At 34.5% G+C, this 17,441-nt stretch overlaps 3 protein-coding genes across 3 annotated transcripts in view; 1 reads left to right on the forward strand and 2 right to left on the reverse strand.

The window, feature by feature from the left end:
• The window catches only part of LOC133174749 (peptidyl-prolyl cis-trans isomerase NIMA-interacting 4-like), a 31,295-nt gene extending 22,559 nt beyond the window's left edge, over positions 1-8,736 (reverse strand). The window contains exon 1 of the mRNA XM_061309838.1: positions 8,563-8,736. Coding sequence (XP_061165822.1) covers positions 8,563-8,667 — 105 coding nt within the window. The 5' untranslated portion in view covers positions 8,668-8,736. The remainder of the gene's footprint in view (positions 1-8,562) is intronic.
• Positions 8,737-8,838: 102 nt separating this feature from the next.
• On the forward strand, positions 8,839-14,575 carry LOC133174738 (GPALPP motifs-containing protein 1-like). The gene is made up of 6 exons (XM_061309822.1): positions 8,839-8,982; positions 9,258-9,838; positions 9,988-10,158; positions 11,682-11,774; positions 12,221-12,280; positions 14,112-14,575. The coding sequence occupies exons 1-6, from the start codon at positions 8,943-8,945 to the stop codon at positions 14,268-14,270; spliced, it is 1,104 nt and encodes a 367-aa protein (XP_061165806.1). The 5' UTR covers positions 8,839-8,942; the 3' UTR covers positions 14,271-14,575.
• A 1,159-nt stretch (positions 14,576-15,734) lies between these two features.
• LOC133174794 (5-hydroxytryptamine receptor 1A-like) lies at positions 15,735-17,237 on the reverse strand. The gene has a single exon (XM_061309892.1). The coding sequence runs from the start codon at positions 17,235-17,237 to the stop codon at positions 15,735-15,737; it is 1,503 nt and encodes a 500-aa protein (XP_061165876.1).
• Between the last annotated feature and the right edge of the window lie 204 nt (positions 17,238-17,441).

Genomic DNA, 17,441 nt, shown 5'->3' on the forward strand with positions numbered 1-17,441 from the left:
CCTTTGAAAAAATTTTCCCGATTCATCCACCACTGAAGGTGCTGAATTAAGATTGGACGAATCACTATCCCATGAGTAAGAGGGTGAATCTTTGGTCTCCACATTGCTAACAGGTATAACTGTATAGGACGCATGTGTAACCTTCCCATCGGAACAAGATAAATGCATGAAGCCATCAGTCCTAACAATTTGAGAATTACTACCGCTTGAGTGTGCTGACTTATTGATAAAGTCTGCACCATGTCCAGAATACTCTGAAACCTGGATTCTGTGGGTGTTGCGATGCCCTCTACCAGATTGAAATGTGCTCCTAGATACTCTATATGTTGGGATGGCACTAGAGACGACTTTTTCCAATTTACTAATAATCCCAGTTCCTGAACTAGATGTAAGACATAGTCTCTCTGGTGAAGAAGAGTTGTCTTGTCTGAATTGATCATCAACCAATCGTCTAGGTACATAAATATTTGCATTACCATTTTTCTTAAATGTGCTGCAAGAACTGCCATTACTTTTGTGAAGACCCTTGGAGCTGAACGAAGTCCAAAGGGCATTGCTCGAAACTGGTAACTCTGGTCTAGAAATTTGAATCGTAGAAATTTCTGGAAATCTGTGTGAATTGGAATGTGAAAATAGGCATCGGTCAAATCCAGTGAGATTGCAAAGTCCCCTTTTTTCATTGCTTTCATTATAGAACATAGCGTCTCCATTTTGAAATGTCGAGGCACTATTAACTGATTTAGAGGTTTCAGATTTAGAATTGTCCGAAGCCCTCCTTGTTTCTTTGGCACCACAAAAATGGTGCTGTAAAACCCTTCGTTTTCTTGAGTGACAGGTACAGGTTCTATAACATCTTTTTCTAACAACACGCTTATTTCTGTTGAAATAACTGATTCGTGAATACCATATCTTGGTACACACGTTTCCTTGATCTTTACATGGGGTTGAATCATAAACTCCAATTTTAACCCTTCCCTTAGGGTTTCTAATACCCATTGATCCTGAGTGATTGAAGTCCACTTCCTGTGGAATGCTAACAAACGTGCCCCTACCTGGGGAAGCATATTTACAGACTGTTTGTTTACAAGATTCACTTCCTTGGAGTTGGAAATCCTTTCTGGCCCCCAAAGGTTCTCCTGGAAAAAGAATTCTTCCTGTTTCCCTGTCCTGCTCGAAAATTGTCCTTGCCCTGATCCGAACTCAAGGTAATACTTGTCTCATTTGATTTAGCCACTTTAGCAGAAAGAGCAGAGGTCTCAGTTACATCTGCTTTCCTCTTCCTACTGAACTCGGTGGAGTTCCTACTATCTCTACTCTTGAAGTTCTTATTATACCCCTTTGATGTGTTGTAAACATTTTGGGTTTCTCTTGCATCTCGTAGATTCTCTGCAGACATATGAAGAGATTCAAAATATTGTCCATTAAACAACTGGTTGCCAAAAATAGGGAGTTTCAGCAATTTTTTCTCTGTTGCCTTGCTAATAAAGTCTACATTTTTAAGAAAAACTTTTCTTCTACTCAAGACTGAATTTGCCATTACTCTTGCTGTCAAATCGGCCATACTTCTGAAACAGTTGATGAGAGCTTTACGTCCTTCCACTCGATCATCCTCACATTCAGCCTCATCTAAAAATGCTGCTATCATAGTACCATAAGAAATGGCCCTGAATAAGGCTCTTGCTGAATTGTCAATTCGCCGAAAGTCATTGTCTAACTCCTTATGAAAAGGAGAGAGATTAACTTTTGATTTTCCAAAACTACCTTTCCGGCCTACTACTAACCCCTCCTCAATATTGTCATCTAATTTTGGAGGATTACAAAAGGCGTCAAAGTCATCTTTTTTCACCATAAATGCTTTATCATCTCTGCCACGTACTGACCTATTTTTCAAATGCCCCGAGGTAGCTTCTTTTTCAACTGTTTTAATCATATCAATGAGTGTTCCTTCAATAGGCATTTTGAGGAGAGACTTTTTCTTGTCATTCTTATCTCCTTTCAATCGAGAAGAAATAAATGATTTTCTCTCATTTTCCAATGGATCCTCAGCTTCAATATCAATATTGAGAACCTTTGCCATCTTAGAAACAAAACAGTTCCACTGCAGAGGATCTGAAGAATCTGGTGCACCAAAAGGCACCTCTACTGGCGCATCTGAATTGGTATACAACCCTGCGATAGATGCATTTGAACCTATATCCTCAAAATCATTGTCTTGTGCATTAACAGACAAAACATCAGCAACACTGGACTCAAAGGACGACATTTGTTCATCATAAGACTTAAACTTGTCAAAATGAGGTCTGCCTATGGCTGCCGTTTTGGAATTGTTGCTCTCATTTCCTCTGGTCAACCTTACCTCGCCTACTGATACATTCTGTTGATCATAAAAATTTTCATCAACATCCTTATGCTTAAGTAGCAATTCAACCTGCTGTCTTACTTGGTCTTGAATAATTGCTGATAAATCAACAACCTCTGATCCACATTTAATACGGTCGCCATTGTTGTTCGACTCGTGGACTGCCGCCTCCACAGACGGACTTGCGTCCTGCCCTGCCATACCGTCTCCACAGACGGATTGAGGCACCTTACTGTTCATTTTAATAGTCTTTTGTACGCTTTTCTCAATCATTTTAGTTACTTTATCCCGCCGTTCCTTTGACCATGTTTTACATGTGTCACATGGAAAGGCCTCGTTGCAGAGACGATGTTTGTAACAAAAAACGTGATCGTCTAATATGTTCATCTTACCCGAACATTTAGAACAGTCCTTAAACTCATTCTCCATTTTTAGAACGCGATACACACTTCCAAAAACGCCAATATAAACTTTTATTTGCACTGTATGAGGAAAACCGCATGTCCAATATGGCGTCGAGAGAAAACTGAAGAGTTATAGTTAAGGGGGATAACTGGAGGTAATACCGTAGTGACTCTAAAAATTTATCGACGCATTGTATGGGGAACTAGAGGGAAATTGCAAATAGTTAAGGAGGCAGGTAAGTGAAAATATTGAAATGAACATGTAATGTCAAGTGTTTGTGCAACGATCATTGACACACTATGCAAATTATCATTCCAATGATCTTCCATTTATTGCAATAACGTGAGTCACCAGTCCACAAATGGTGCAGATAAGGGGGTTTTTTTCAAAAATTTAAAATTTGAGCTTCGTATTTTGAAACAAAAATCCTTTTTTTTTTTAAATCTAATGCAAACAACAGGTTAATTTACATTACATATGAAAACTCTAGGCTTTGAATGAGCTAGGAATTTCTGAGAAGTAAGCATGGTAAAGGGTAGGTTCACTTTTTGTGGTCGTCTACAATATGTAAAACTCGCTTTGAAATTCTAAAGCAAAATAATACAAAATAAAGACAAAATAAATACAAAAGCAAAACGCCATGTAAAAAATATACATTTAAAAAAGTATAAAATATAATATATAATTCAGAATTAAAAACATATAATTAATATATAAATTTCTCTCAAAGTTTGTCGTGCGAATAACCTCCGTAATTAGCACGACCGTCTTGTGGATAATTTCAGTAATCGGCACGACCGTCGTGCGGATAACATCGGTAATTAGCACGACCGTCGTGCGGATAGCCTCGGCCTTCAGGAAATGGCACATCGGAAACGGCCTGCCTAATTGAAGACCTACAGGTAAATGAAGACCTACGGAAGACCTACACAAATGTGGATTATATACATGAAATTTGATATGATATTCTTATTCAGCATGTCTTAAATATAAAATATATCTAAAAATATTTCATAAAAATAGGTTTTAAATAGCGGTTTTTGAGCTCGGTATGAGGAACTATTTTTTCTCCCAAACGAACTAGCGCAAGAAAGATAACTCGCGTCGATTCGTAAACAAAAGACCACAGCGAGTGTTGTATGATTAAATTGAAATGAGTTGACACGGGAAATATAACCAAAAATTCAACATTTTTAAATATTTGTAAACGTAAAATTATGCATTAATAGTATTATATTTATTTAATTATCCAGGAGATTTAATCAATAATTGTTCTTCTATATGCATCAATAAAATTATGTTAAGCATTATTCAATTTATAAGATTAAAATATTGAAATTCTTTATGTCTATAAAGATGTAAATTTAAAATTCTTTTATCATATTTTCATGAACTGGATTATCACTTTGAAGGAATCTTGGATTAAATATCACAATACCAATATACACAGATCAATTGGAGGATGTCCATGTTTTGATTGCAATTAACAGAAGACCCCACTCAGCCTGTCTGTGTTTATTTAGAGTCAACATTGGTTTCTTAATTATAACATGAAACTACTATTAAGAAACATAATCACACACATGTATACTGTAAATATATTTAAATTTTATCTCAGATAATTCCTAAAGATTTTATGATTATATTTTAAAATCAACAATGCAAATTTATTTTACTATCATAAAACACTGAGTTTCATTTAACATTAACAATACCAACATTGTTGAACAGTATAAAATTATACCAATTCTTTTATTATTTATTTCATATCAAACAAGCAATAAATACAAAAAATCTTAATGATATTAAAACACAATTCAATTGAAAGATTCAAATTTATACATCATGTATGTTAAATGCATAATTAACAGTGATTAATGAGTTCACAACTATGGCTAAGAGTTCTTTTTTATTGAAATAATTTTTTTTTCTGTACTTAATCTATTATTATTTTCTATAATTAATGCTCAACTTCTTCATTTTTCAATTCATATTTTTCCAAATTCTTTTTATTTTTTTTTATTTTCTTTTCTTCAGAATCAAAATAAGAAATACTCTATTGAACAGCTGTTTGTGTAGATTGACACTTTAACACGAGTTATCTTTCTTGCGCTAGTTCGTTTGGGAGAAAAAATAGTTCCTCATACCGAGCTCAAAAACCGCTATTTAAAACCTATTTTTATGAAATATTTTTAGATATATTTTATATTTAAGACATGCTGAATAAGAATATCATATCAGATTTCATGTATATAACCCCAATTTTTGTAGGTCTTCCGTAGGTCTTCATTTACCTGTAGGTCTTCAATTAGGTATTCCCCATAGGAAATGGCACATAGAACATAAGTTGACACATGATCTAAGGACAGAACACTTTAACTGCAAAAAATACCACAGAATCAATACTCTTTAGTGTGCAGTGTAGAGAATGTTCTTAAGCTTGTGAGTGCCTAAGCTTCAAACATGTCAATGCATTTTGTGGGCGTCTGGAATTAACGGCCGATGATATATACACGACCGTCGTGCGCATAGTAAAGAAAGTCTATTTACACGACCGTCGTGCGAATAGCTATTGCAGATTGCTGAGATATGTACACGACCGTCGTGCACATATGTAAGAAAAAATCTATTTACACGACGGTCGTGCAAATAGCAATCGCACATTGCCAGTGATATGCACACGACGGTAATAGTCATTAGTATTACATATGTATACATGACCATCGTGTGCTCGAAGATACAACGTTGTTTGCACGATCACTTAGAGTTATAATTTGACCCAGTATGAATTTTCATGTCAATTTTTTGACATTTAAAAACTCTTATTAGATAAATGTTTGCATTTATGAACGGACATTTTACTTTAATATGTCTTTTTACACACATTAAATTAGGAATTAGTAAAAAATTAAAACTAATCAATAATTTAACTGATCCGATCCTGATCAGATTTTGTTTGTTTGTTGTTTAACGTCCCTCTCGAGAATTTTTCACTCGTACGGAGACGCCACCACTTGCCGGTGGAGAGCTGCAAATTTTGACCTATGCTCGGCACTGAGGGCCATTGAGCATTGAGGGATCTTTTTCATGCCAGCACCTACTGCGACACAGGACCTCGGTTTATAGTGGGATTCGAACCCGCGACGTAAGGATCAGCTCCTTACTCCGCAACTCTAGAGCAGACGCTGAGCTGATAGACTAAAGTGTAGATGAGCCTGTCTCTGGCTTTATGTGACAAACATAAATCTTTTAATCGTTTAACATTTAATCTTTTTTCATTGACAGTTTTTTTTTTAAATCAAAATAATTATTACATGTATGTTGATATTTATTTACCTCAACTTTTTTTCAGAAAAAAAAATTATAAAACATATGAGGGATTGACATCTGTCTAAGATTTACAATCCAACATCAAATGAAAAAAGCTGTCTTAGGCACACTCCCCTATCTGAATTGTAAAATACATAAGTTTAGAAACAGGACTGGGACATAAATATCATATTGCACTAGTTTTAGTCTGAATGGACTGGAACACATGATCGTGTCCCCTTTATGGTACTCTCTCATTTCTTTAAAGTCTTTCTATTTCTAATTTTTTTCCAACTTGAAGGCTACTTCATTTTAATAGTACGTACTGTATTTCTATTTGAAACTGAATTAAATATTATGACCCACAGCTATTTCTTTTCACACCCCTCTCTTTTTACGGTGCAGCTTCTTCTGTGGATAATTGATTATTTTACATACCTGTATAAAATATATGGATGCACAAGGATAGGTATATTATGAGGTATTCAAGTGTGCCCAGAAGAATGCAAGAATGCAACCGAATCGTAATATATAATTTCTATCAGTTTCATAAAAATGTAGATGAAGCAATTTATTAGCCATAAAAAAACAAATCTTTAAAAAAAAAATAATGAAGATTAGAAACCTAAAAAAAATTGGAAAGGGGGATGATCACTCAACACCGGCTCTTAAAGATCACCAGGGTTAGACACTAACTTTCACACTTGGCTAGCGAAGATAGGAGGGAGGAGGAGTTAAAAGTAACATTATCCTCCTATATAGCCTTTTTTGCCCTCAACCCACACAGTGTACTCACACATATGTTGTATTCTGGATCTGCCAATGCATATTTCGGCCCAATATTGATGACCAAATTAATTACAGAAAAATAAAAAAATTGAACGTGGGCAGGGAAGCAAAGAGCCATAGCTGTCTTACCGACAACAGGGCCAATTCAAGTATTTATAAAGAAATGACCCTATTTATTAATAAGCTTTTCTTTTTCAATTCAAGATCAACCAATGTAATATCAATTGTGTACAAGTGTTACATTTTCATAGTTGCAAGTACATGTATGTCATATAACAATCATTTTACATGTTCATTACTCTAATTTTGGGTCAAAAGATTTCAAAAATCAATAAAAATAAAACAAGTAACTATGCAAAATTTAATGAAATAGTTTAGAACTATCTTACCGAGATACTTTCAAAGTGTAACGTGTATATTATGACTTTCTGAAATTATGTTTATTTTAAAACATAGTAAAGAAAACGTAGAAAAAATACACAAAGAAAAAAATTAAATAAAAGAGCACAACTGGAAAAATCTTGAGCTCGCACTCGGATTCACCACATTTACATATTTCAGCAATCATATCACTGCGCCACGAAGTCATTGAAATTGAATAGATGAATTTAAGAAAGATTGCCAAATCTTAAAATAATATGAGATGAAGAATTGAATATATATAAATTTCCACCATTTTCAACATGAATTAAGACCACCTTTAACCAAAATAAAGTGCCATAATACACAAAATTATTCAAGTGTTGTTTTCCTGATTAAGAGTGCATGGTCTTTGTCAACAGTTTGTCATTGTTTAGGTAGATACCTCAATATTTACTATATACTCCATACAAACTTGATGATTTTTAAAATTATTATATAGGGGAACTATTAACTTATAAATATCATTATTGTTAATTTGAGATTACATGTATAAACTAAGGTTGTATGACAAAATTTTGGTTAAAGGTGTATTTAAGAAATCACTCCTAGAGTAGGCAAAAACGCCTATCAATGCCAATGCACTATGGCTTTTTTTGAGATTTGGTTTGAGGTGGATGGGGTAAAACCACAAGCCTACCAAAATAGTTATTTATAGTAGATATTCTGTTATGGTTATAGTGACATGTGAATATATACAAATACGAGGGTTTACAACGACCGGTGCCCATTGGACCTATATGTCACTTTAGCATATATAACATATTTTCATTTTCAACAGAGCTAGGGCATATGAAATAAATTAGATTTTTACAAGTATTTTTGTCTTACTGAAAAGAATAAATTTAAAGATTTTGACAGGTTGTCTTTGATTATTTTTCATTAGTGTTTAAAATATCAACTAGATCTACATATCTATTTAAATAAACATTATGAAAGAAAGCTTTTCTGATGTTTTCTTACGAAAATGCTTTTAGGCTTAAACCAGTGCGTGCCGAACTTAACTGGGGACGAAACAACGAATGAAATAAAAACATAATGGTCGTGCGAATAGGTCAGCTGATTAATAAATACAATACACGACGGTCGTGCAAATAGTCACTGAAAAATTATATACATGACGGTCGTGCAAATAGTCACTGAAAAATTATATACACGACGGTCGTGCAAATAGTCACTGAAAAATTATATACACGACGGTCGTGCGAATAGCCGATGAAAAAGTAAGTACACGACGGTCGTGCATATAGACACTGCCGGAATTAACAAAAAAATTTCACCTTTACGGAGTTGCCACCCTTGGCCTGTTTCTTTGTGGAATCGTCATCACCACCGCCACCTTTGGCGCCTTTTCCACCACCTCCCCCACCCTTATTTTTGGGCATTTCTAACGTCTAGTGTGACTGTTTACAAACGTTGCATTCACATGTGCAATGCAATCCGTGTTAAACCTAGCTTTTTGTTCATTGTTTGCTTTTTCACTATTTCAAACATCTGTATGATTCAGAAGAATTCTAAACTTTACTTAATTTTGATTGGATGAAATTGGTGCATTTGGTCCAATGAACTTGTGTTTGTCGGACGAGTTTCGGAATGTAACACAAGATGGACGATTCCATAAAACAGATTATCAAATAAGTTGATTAGAGTCCTAAAAATAATGTCTGATGATGAATGCTTCGGTCCAGCACTTCCACCGGGTAACTTTTTTCTTTTGTGCGAATTTCTGCGTGTTTACTTTCAATGCAACCACCGTGCATCAATCATCGGATGTTTTATTCTTTAATATATTTTTCCAGCTGTAGTGTTTTCTAGAATTGTGACTATGAAATGTGTTTTGTTTACGCAGGGAATGCAAATAAATAGTTTAAAAAGAGCTTAAAAGAAAAATAATTTTGAAATAATAAATATGATTTCCAAACATTTAAATAGAAATTGGCTTTCATTACAGTGTAAAGTTTGGATTAATTTTCAGGATTCACTAATTCAAGAAAAGAAGAAACTAAACAGAAATCTAACAGTGAGAGCAGACATGGGATAGGACCGCAGCTTCCCCCAAACTTCGGAGGACAGCCCGCAGGTTCATCATCAGATGAAGAAGCCCCCTGCATTGGTCCGTTATTGCCATCACATCTCAAATCATCTCACACCCAATCACAAAGTTCTAATGCAAAAAAGGACACACACTCAATATCTCAATCAAAGTCACCTGAAAGTTTGTCAACTATTGGTCCATCACTTCCTCCACATTTATCTGCTAAATTCAAGTGTTCTGATGACAATGATTCTAGAACTGATTCCATTGGTCCATGTTTACCTAGTGATCAAAGTTCATTCAGTGCGACAAAAGATGATAATGTGATTGGTCCCTCCCTACCCCCTCATTTACAAAGGAACACCCAGTCCTCTTCATCAAGAGAAGGGGAAGAAGATGATGATGACAGTGATCTCATTGGACCCCTTCCTACTGAAATGACTGCAGGAAATTCTCAGACCAGTTTCTCTGCAGAGTTTGAAAGGAGGGCTCAGAAAATGAGAGATCACTTGGATGGAAAAGTAAATTGTCTTTCATGTTTTATTCTTTATAAATATGCCATTTAATTTAAAGCAATTTTCAATTGGATTAGACTTACTTTAGGTTGTAAACATATAATAAAACTGCATTACAAATTCATAGATTTGATAATTTAAAACCATTTATGTAGAATGAGCCAGAGAGCCAGCCCAAACGAGAGTCGTGGATGACCGAGCTACCAGACTGTCTTGGCCAGAATATTGGATTGACCGCTCGAACGTTTCGTGCAAACGCTGGGCCAGACATGAGTGACCGGTCAATGTGGACAGACAGCCCAGCAGACAGAGCTAGAAAAGAGAAGGTCTGGTGACATAAGTTTATTAGTCCAGTTCATGATGAAAAACTGTAATATACACTGTCAAGATGTTACAATTTTAATATATTACATGTATGGAAAATGTCTGTATTATGAAAAACCATAATCTAGATAATGTAGTACAAATATTAGATTAAGCCTTACAAATGATTAACCTTTATTAAGAAAACAATGCGATTCCAAACTTCAGACTTCTGGTTTAATTATTTTCAAGGTGCAGGCTAAGAAATAGTACAAAAATTTTGCTTATTTTTAGTGCACACTTTGGATGTCAGTATCTCACAGACAGAAGTTTTTGTGGGATTGGTAATAACATTCCTGTGTAGTTTAAAGATGACCCAGTGACCTGCTGCTGCATCCTCACAACGTCAGGGGTCCTGAGTCAACACGTTAGACCAACGGACCCCTGATATTGTGAGGGTGAGTGACGTGATACTGGTCTTGTTTCCCTGTCCTTCAACCATCATGGTTCTTTCATAGTTTAGCTAATACACTAATGATTATTCAGCTGATAATCTTGTATAATGCTACATCTAAAGCATATATAAGACACATGATACCCCTTAGGTATCTAGTCAACTTCTTATTTATACAGTACTGTAAGTGATAATACTGTCCCTGCTGTGTAGTTAGATGCAGAATTCATTTTACAAAAGGGGAAATAACTCTTATTTACACTTTATTATGGAATATTGTAATATTACATTTTTTCACAATGGAATGGACTGTTAATGTCAGATTTACTTTCATAGTAAATTTACCCTGATATTGTGAGGGTGAGTGACGTGATACTGGTCTTGTTTCCCTGTCCTTCAACCATCATGGTTCTTTCATAGTTTAGCTAATACACTAATGATTATTCAGCTGATAATCTTTTATAATGCTACATCTAAAGCATATATAAGACACATGATACCCCTTAGGTATCTAGTCAACTTCTTATTTATACAGTACTGTAAGTGATAATACTGTCCCTGCTGTGTAGTTAGATGCAGAATTCATTTTACAAAAGGGGAAATAACTCTTATTTACACTTTATTATGGAATATTGTAATATTACATTTTTTCACAATGGAATGGACTGTTAATGTCAGATTTACTTTCATAGTAAATTTTAACAACAAAGAGAAGATGGTGCATATCATGTTGGTTTAACTGTTAAATTGATCTTAGTTCAACTTGAATTTAACCTTACTTCAGGCAAAGGTGTTTTATTTTGTCAGTCTGAAGGTTATGTTTTTAATTCATTGATTTTAAGTGGTCGAACTTATAGATGACATATCAGTTGGTAATTCATCATTATAGGTTCTTTTTACCATCTAAAACAATTTGTTTTAAAAAAAAATTCAGTAGAGCCTGAACCCATTGAAAAAGAGGATTTTCTAGCATACGAAAATAAATTGTAGCAGAAATGTAATGAAGAAGTAGGTTCAAAGTTAAATAGGATAATCATTATCACTTTTGCTTTCTGAAAGAAAAACATTGTAATATCTATAAATTTATTTCAGGAGGGGAATAAAGGAAACAGAAAACGATCTCACAATGAGGCAGCTTCCAGCAGCAGAGATCAACAGATCAAGTCAGAGGTGGACAAATTTAATGTAAGTAGTCTCAGATAATTAGATTTCACTTATTGTAATACAAGTACAGTAAAACACGCTTATAATGAAGTGGTAGGGATGAACAATTTTGCTTTGTTATAAATGTAATTTGTTATATCCAATAAGTTCACAAAATATTTTAAAGACACAGGGAATGAAAGTCACTTTGCTATAAGCATCAATTCATTCTAAGTATGTTCACTATGAACGTGTTTTACTGTACAATGTCTGACAAATAACAGATTTCTCATTAAGTAATACAGTAAGGTGTCACAGGATACCATTTAAACTATTAGACTCAGGAGACTATTCTGTATTTTCTAGTAAATAAGAAACTTGGAGCTTTGTAGCAATTAACTGATGTAATCTTGTTTAGGTCAGTCATTCTGAAGAGATTGCTTTATGATTAAGTGTATGATTAACTAAGATTTATTTTTTGATTCCAGAAAAATCGTGGCACTGAATCATTGCTTGACATGCACCAGAAGAAAATGAAAAAGAAAATGGTAAGAGAATTTGTAACAGGTTAATTTGTAGTGTAAAGCAGGAGTCCAGTGTTGTGTGTTTAAACCTTGCTCCACAAAGACACAAATGTATAAGACAGGGATGGGCACGATTACTGAAAAATGTAATCGATTAATAATCGATTACTTAGAGGAATTTTGTGTAATCGATTATTAATCGATTACACTCATTTTTGTCCTGTAATCGATTGTAATGGATTATTTTGGAAGATGTAATCGATTAATAATCGATTACTTCAAAGTTTTTATCTCTTCAAATATCAAAGTAATATTTAATGGCAAATCACTAAATTTTGATGTTATCCACTGAAGTTTGAATGTGTTCCTGCAGTTTCAGTGCAGATTCTTTTAAGGTTTTATTCTGGCTAACATTCTCACTAAATGCCCAAATGAGGGATTCTCTACCATGGAAAGTGGAGACATGATTCCTACAATAAAATATGCCTAGATATTAATTATTCCTTTCAACCTTGGATCTGAACCTCCATATTTATTGACTTGTTGCAAAAATTATTTGATATTTTATTGTGAATTACTTCATTAGAAGTATTTAGGCTGCCCGTATGTTGACAGTACACATTAAACATTCCTGTACGTGTCTTTTTCAAAAAATTAGTAAATTATAACTCTTAGTAATAAACATGTAAATTAAATGTGTCTTTAAGTAATTAAATTAATAGCACAATTTCATTCTATTTTGAAATAAGTGTTTTGAGAGCTATTAATTGTTTTAATAATATTGTTTGTCTTCAATGGAATGAAAGTTAAACACTAGGTAGTTCACAGTTTACACCTCATTATCTGCCAATCAGGGATGTCTCAGTCAATTAATTAGCGAATTAAGATAAGCAAACACAGTGACACACTCCCTCTCTTACAGTCACTTACAACCTCTCACTGATATAAAAACAACCTTACAATTTTGAATGAAATCATGAGAATGATTTTGCAAATTTTAAAGTTACTAAAACACAAGTTTGAAATTGTTTAAACATTTTCAGATATGAATAAGTATTTCCATATTCTTTTTTTTTTCGAGTACAATGTAGTTTATTTACCAAATAATTTATATTTAATACAGCACTTAAATCTGTTTTTGCTGTTTATAATTTTCTATTACAAGACAAAGTTTTTCAACATCTTAAATATGAAAAAGGACATGAAGCAAGAGGACAGTGGGTCAAATGTAAAATGCACACGAAAAATCTGTATATTCTATTAATAAATGGTTGAAATACACTTCTGAATTATTAAGTACTAGACCAGTAGGTCTATAATGCAAATTTTATTGAGAACATTATTAAACGTATGATAATAAAAGTAAGGAAATCTAAACATTACACTAGGTGGTTTATATTTGATATTTATGTGTGACTGACTCGAAATAATTCTCCATTATAACATCCATTTGTGTATAAAGTAATCGAAAGTAATCGAAAAAGTAATTATAATTATATTGAAAATTTTAGCTGTAATCGATTAAATTACGATTACAAGTAATCGAAAATCTCTTCCATTACAGATTACTGTCGATTACTTGATAAAAAGTCATCATTACAATCGATTACGATTACTCGATTACGATTACCCCATCCCTGGTATAAGAACATTGTATGTTGAAAGGAAGAAAAATGAATCTATTTTGTGGAATTTATGATGACTTAATGTCTAGAATTAAAACTTATAGCTGAAGGATTTGATCTTTCTTTTAAAAAAAAGTTTAGAATTATAAACAAAGTCCATATGAAGCATATAAAAATGTTGGATTTAATTCAGTGAAAATTTATAAAATTTTTTCTTTTTCATTGAACAGAAAGAGGAGGAAAACAAACCTAAAGAACGACGACCTTTTGATCGTGACCTTGACCTTCAAGCGAACAGATTTGATGAAGCACAAAGGAAGTCTATTATCAAGAAATCACAGAACCTCAACAGTAGATTTAGCCATGGGAAGGGCAGTCAATATTTATGAAGATTTAACAATGGGAGTGGTAGTCAGTATTTATGGAGATTGTTTTGAAGTGTATAGTGGTCAGACAATATCTCCTCTTGGATTAGATACTTGAGGTCAATAGTTGTGAAAGCTTTATTTTTACTGCATTCAATACTTCATTTTTGCAAAAGAAATAATATATCATGTAAAAATTTTAGTAGCCTGCTCGTTGTGCCTAATGGTTCATGGAATAACAAAAAAAGGATGCAAATGAATTTCATTGAAAACACAAAGACTTTATCCTGTAAAAAATATTTTATCATTAAATTTATGTGAATATGTAAGCATTTTGTGACTTGTTCAGATTTAAGTTGAGCTAATAACTTAAAATATACATGGTTTTGTACTTAATCTGAAACAGAACAATTCCATGAGCACATAATGTAGAAGTTTAAGGAAGCAGGTATAGACACACAAGGCTCTTTAATTGACGTAAACATTGAAACAGAAATCAAGAGATTTTAGAAAAGTGAGATGCTTTTTTGTAATTTTCTTATATAGGTGATTTTCTGTCAAGCATATTTGATATTTGTGCATCAGATGTATAAATTTATCTGATAGGCTAGCATGTACTCTGTTTTCTGAACAAAATGGAGGATATTGGCATTTATTCCAGCATTTCTGTATACATTCTCTAAGATTAATTATTGTTTAAAAGCATGTATAATCACACATATGCACTGAGTCAAAAAAAAAGTAAGACCAAAACAAGAGGCCCATTGGACACAATGCTCACCTGAGTCAATATGCCCTACTGTTCTTCAGCAGCAGATTTCTTCCCCTATATATTCATATGTAAAGCTTTGATCACTTGCCACCCTACCCTGGTCATGATTTGAACAATCCTGAATCTACACTTGACTACCTGGAGATGCCTCCATATCAATATGACTAATCATAGCTTTGTTGTTCTTGAGAAGAAGATTTGTAAATATATTAAAGTTTTTTCCTATATATTCCTATGTAAAAGTTTGATCCGCCCACTGTCTCCCCACCTTTAACTTTAAAAGTTGAAACTTAACTGAAACCTTCATTACATAGTGTAGATTCAAATTTATTCAAATTATGACACCAGGGGGAAGCCCTGGAGTCATACCCGGTAATTTGAATAAATTTGAATCTACACTATGTAATGAAGGTTTCAGTTAAGTTTCAACTTTTCTTGTTCTTGGGAAGAAGATTTTTAAAAGATGACGCCAAAAATTCTTAATTATCTCCCCTCAAAAAGGGCGTACCCCTCCATATGAACAAACTTGAATCCCACCCAAGAATGTGGCAAGTTTGGTCAAAATAGGCCCAGGCATTCTTGAGAAAAAGTCGAAAATGTGAAAAGTTTACAGACGGACAGACAGACGGACGCCAGACAAAATGTGATCAGAAAAGCTCACTTGAGCTCTAAGCTCATATGAGCTAAAAAGTCCTTAACTTTAGGTTCTTTTTGATTTAAAATACAAAGCTAAAGAAAAACCCAGCTACAGATACGTGGGGGAGGGAATCCTTGAATTTGCAGCATAAAATTTTCTTGAAAGCGGCTCTGAATTCTTTGTTGAAGAATGTATAAATAACCGGATTACAGGCTGAATTAAAGTAACCGAGAAAAAGCACCAGGCTCTGTACAAACTCCGGGAAGACACCTTCTGGACATAAAGGCACTAACAGTGCTACAATGAAGAACGGAAGCCAACAGATCAAAAAGCACCCCACCACGATACCCAGAGTACGGACAGCTCGACGCTCCTGAGGCAGAGAAATCGTGTCTCGACGCTTCAAATGGCGACGTTTTAGGACATTTTTTACTTGATTTTCGCCTGAATTTCCTGTTGTCAGTGATGTTTTTGGAAAGTTTAGGTCGTCTCCATTCTTTATGGTCTGTCCTCCCCGACATTGACTTATAAGCTTCCCTGTTTCCTTGTCCACAACTTCAGTAATAATTTCGTCCTCTGCAATGCTGGGCATGCGTTCTGGATAATCTTTTGTTGTCGTGGTGTCACTTGAAATGGAGGCTTCACCAGACGTGGTAGTGTATCCGGAATCAGTGCTAGAAAGAAAAGAAATCTGACGCACTAGAATGGGACGTCTTGGTTTTATCTTTGGCTGATCAAGAGTTTGATTATTATCAGTCACAGGTACTTCCTGTTTCATTTCAGTTGATGTCTCATTCGGTTGACCTTGATTTTCGTTTTCTGTATTACCAATAGGCTTGTTCTTGCCTTCCCCTTCCTCTCCTTTATTACAATATAAACCACATGTTTTATAGGAGTAGCACTTCCGTCTCTTTTGAAACCTGTTCATAGATTTAATGATCAAACTATTTCCTGGACCCCTCACCCACTGTTTACCTCTTAACCACGTGACCTGAAATATTTTGCAGTAGAAACACAACATTACGATTAATGGTAAATAGAACGCTCCAATAGTAGAATACAGTGTGTATCCCACATTTTGAGAAATGGCACATGACTCTGGGGACTTTGGATCCGGTGTTTTCCATCCGAGAAGGGGTGGTAAAGCAATGACTATAGAATACACCCAGGCAATAGTGACCAAAAACAGGACCCTCCGAACTGTTCTGAACTGTGCGTAATGGAGAGGTTGCGCTATAGCATTATATCTGTCGTAGCTGATCATGCACAGATTCAAGATGCTAGCAGTGCAACAAATGATGTCCATAGAAACCCAGAATTCACAGAAAACGGGCCCGAAGTTCCAGGTCCCCTGGAGTTGATAAATCAGCGCAAAGGGGGTCACACAAATGCCGACAAGGACGTCACTGAGAGCGAGGCTGACAATGAAGATATTACCTACCCTGTGTAGACGTCTGTCCGTGAGGATTGATAGTATCACCAGACTGTTCCCGAAGACAGTGGCGATAATGATGATGACGGCGAAAATGGCGATGAAAATACTTATTGTTCTGCTCACAAAATCAGGACCGATATTATTCATCTTAGGAAGAATGTCCCGAAATGGTGTTGAAATATCGAGGATAAAGTTAGATTGCACCCTGATCGGAGAGTTTTACAATATTAACCCGCAATTTTCTGATTTAAATGTTGTCCATTTGCAAATGTTTGCGAATTGTCTTCTAAAATATTCTCATATTTCCCTTTAAATATACATCCTCGACAATTCAAGTCGAGCATGTCTTTT

Source organism: Saccostrea echinata, unplaced genomic scaffold, assembly GCF_033153115.1.
Source record: "Saccostrea echinata isolate AGI-Se365-2 ecotype Australia unplaced genomic scaffold, CSIRO_AGI_Sech_v1 ptg000059l, whole genome shotgun sequence".
Taxonomy (NCBI): domain Eukaryota; kingdom Metazoa; phylum Mollusca; class Bivalvia; order Ostreida; family Ostreidae; genus Saccostrea; species Saccostrea echinata.

Bases quoted from the DNA above. Each gene is read 5' to 3' on its own strand.
- LOC133174738 (XM_061309822.1), top strand. From the start codon at position 8,943: ATGTCTGATGATGAATGCTTCGGTCCAGCACTTCCACCGG. The intron at 8,983-9,257 runs GTAACTTTTTTC...ATTAATTTTCAG, and splicing joins CGGTCCAGCACTTCCACCGG to GATTCACTAATTCAAGAAAA. The intron at 9,839-9,987 runs GTAAATTGTCTT...CCATTTATGTAG, and splicing joins GAGATCACTTGGATGGAAAA to AATGAGCCAGAGAGCCAGCC.
- LOC133174794 (XM_061309892.1), bottom strand. From the start codon at position 17,237: ATGAATAATATCGGTCCTGATTTTGTGAGCAGAACAATAAGTATTTTC.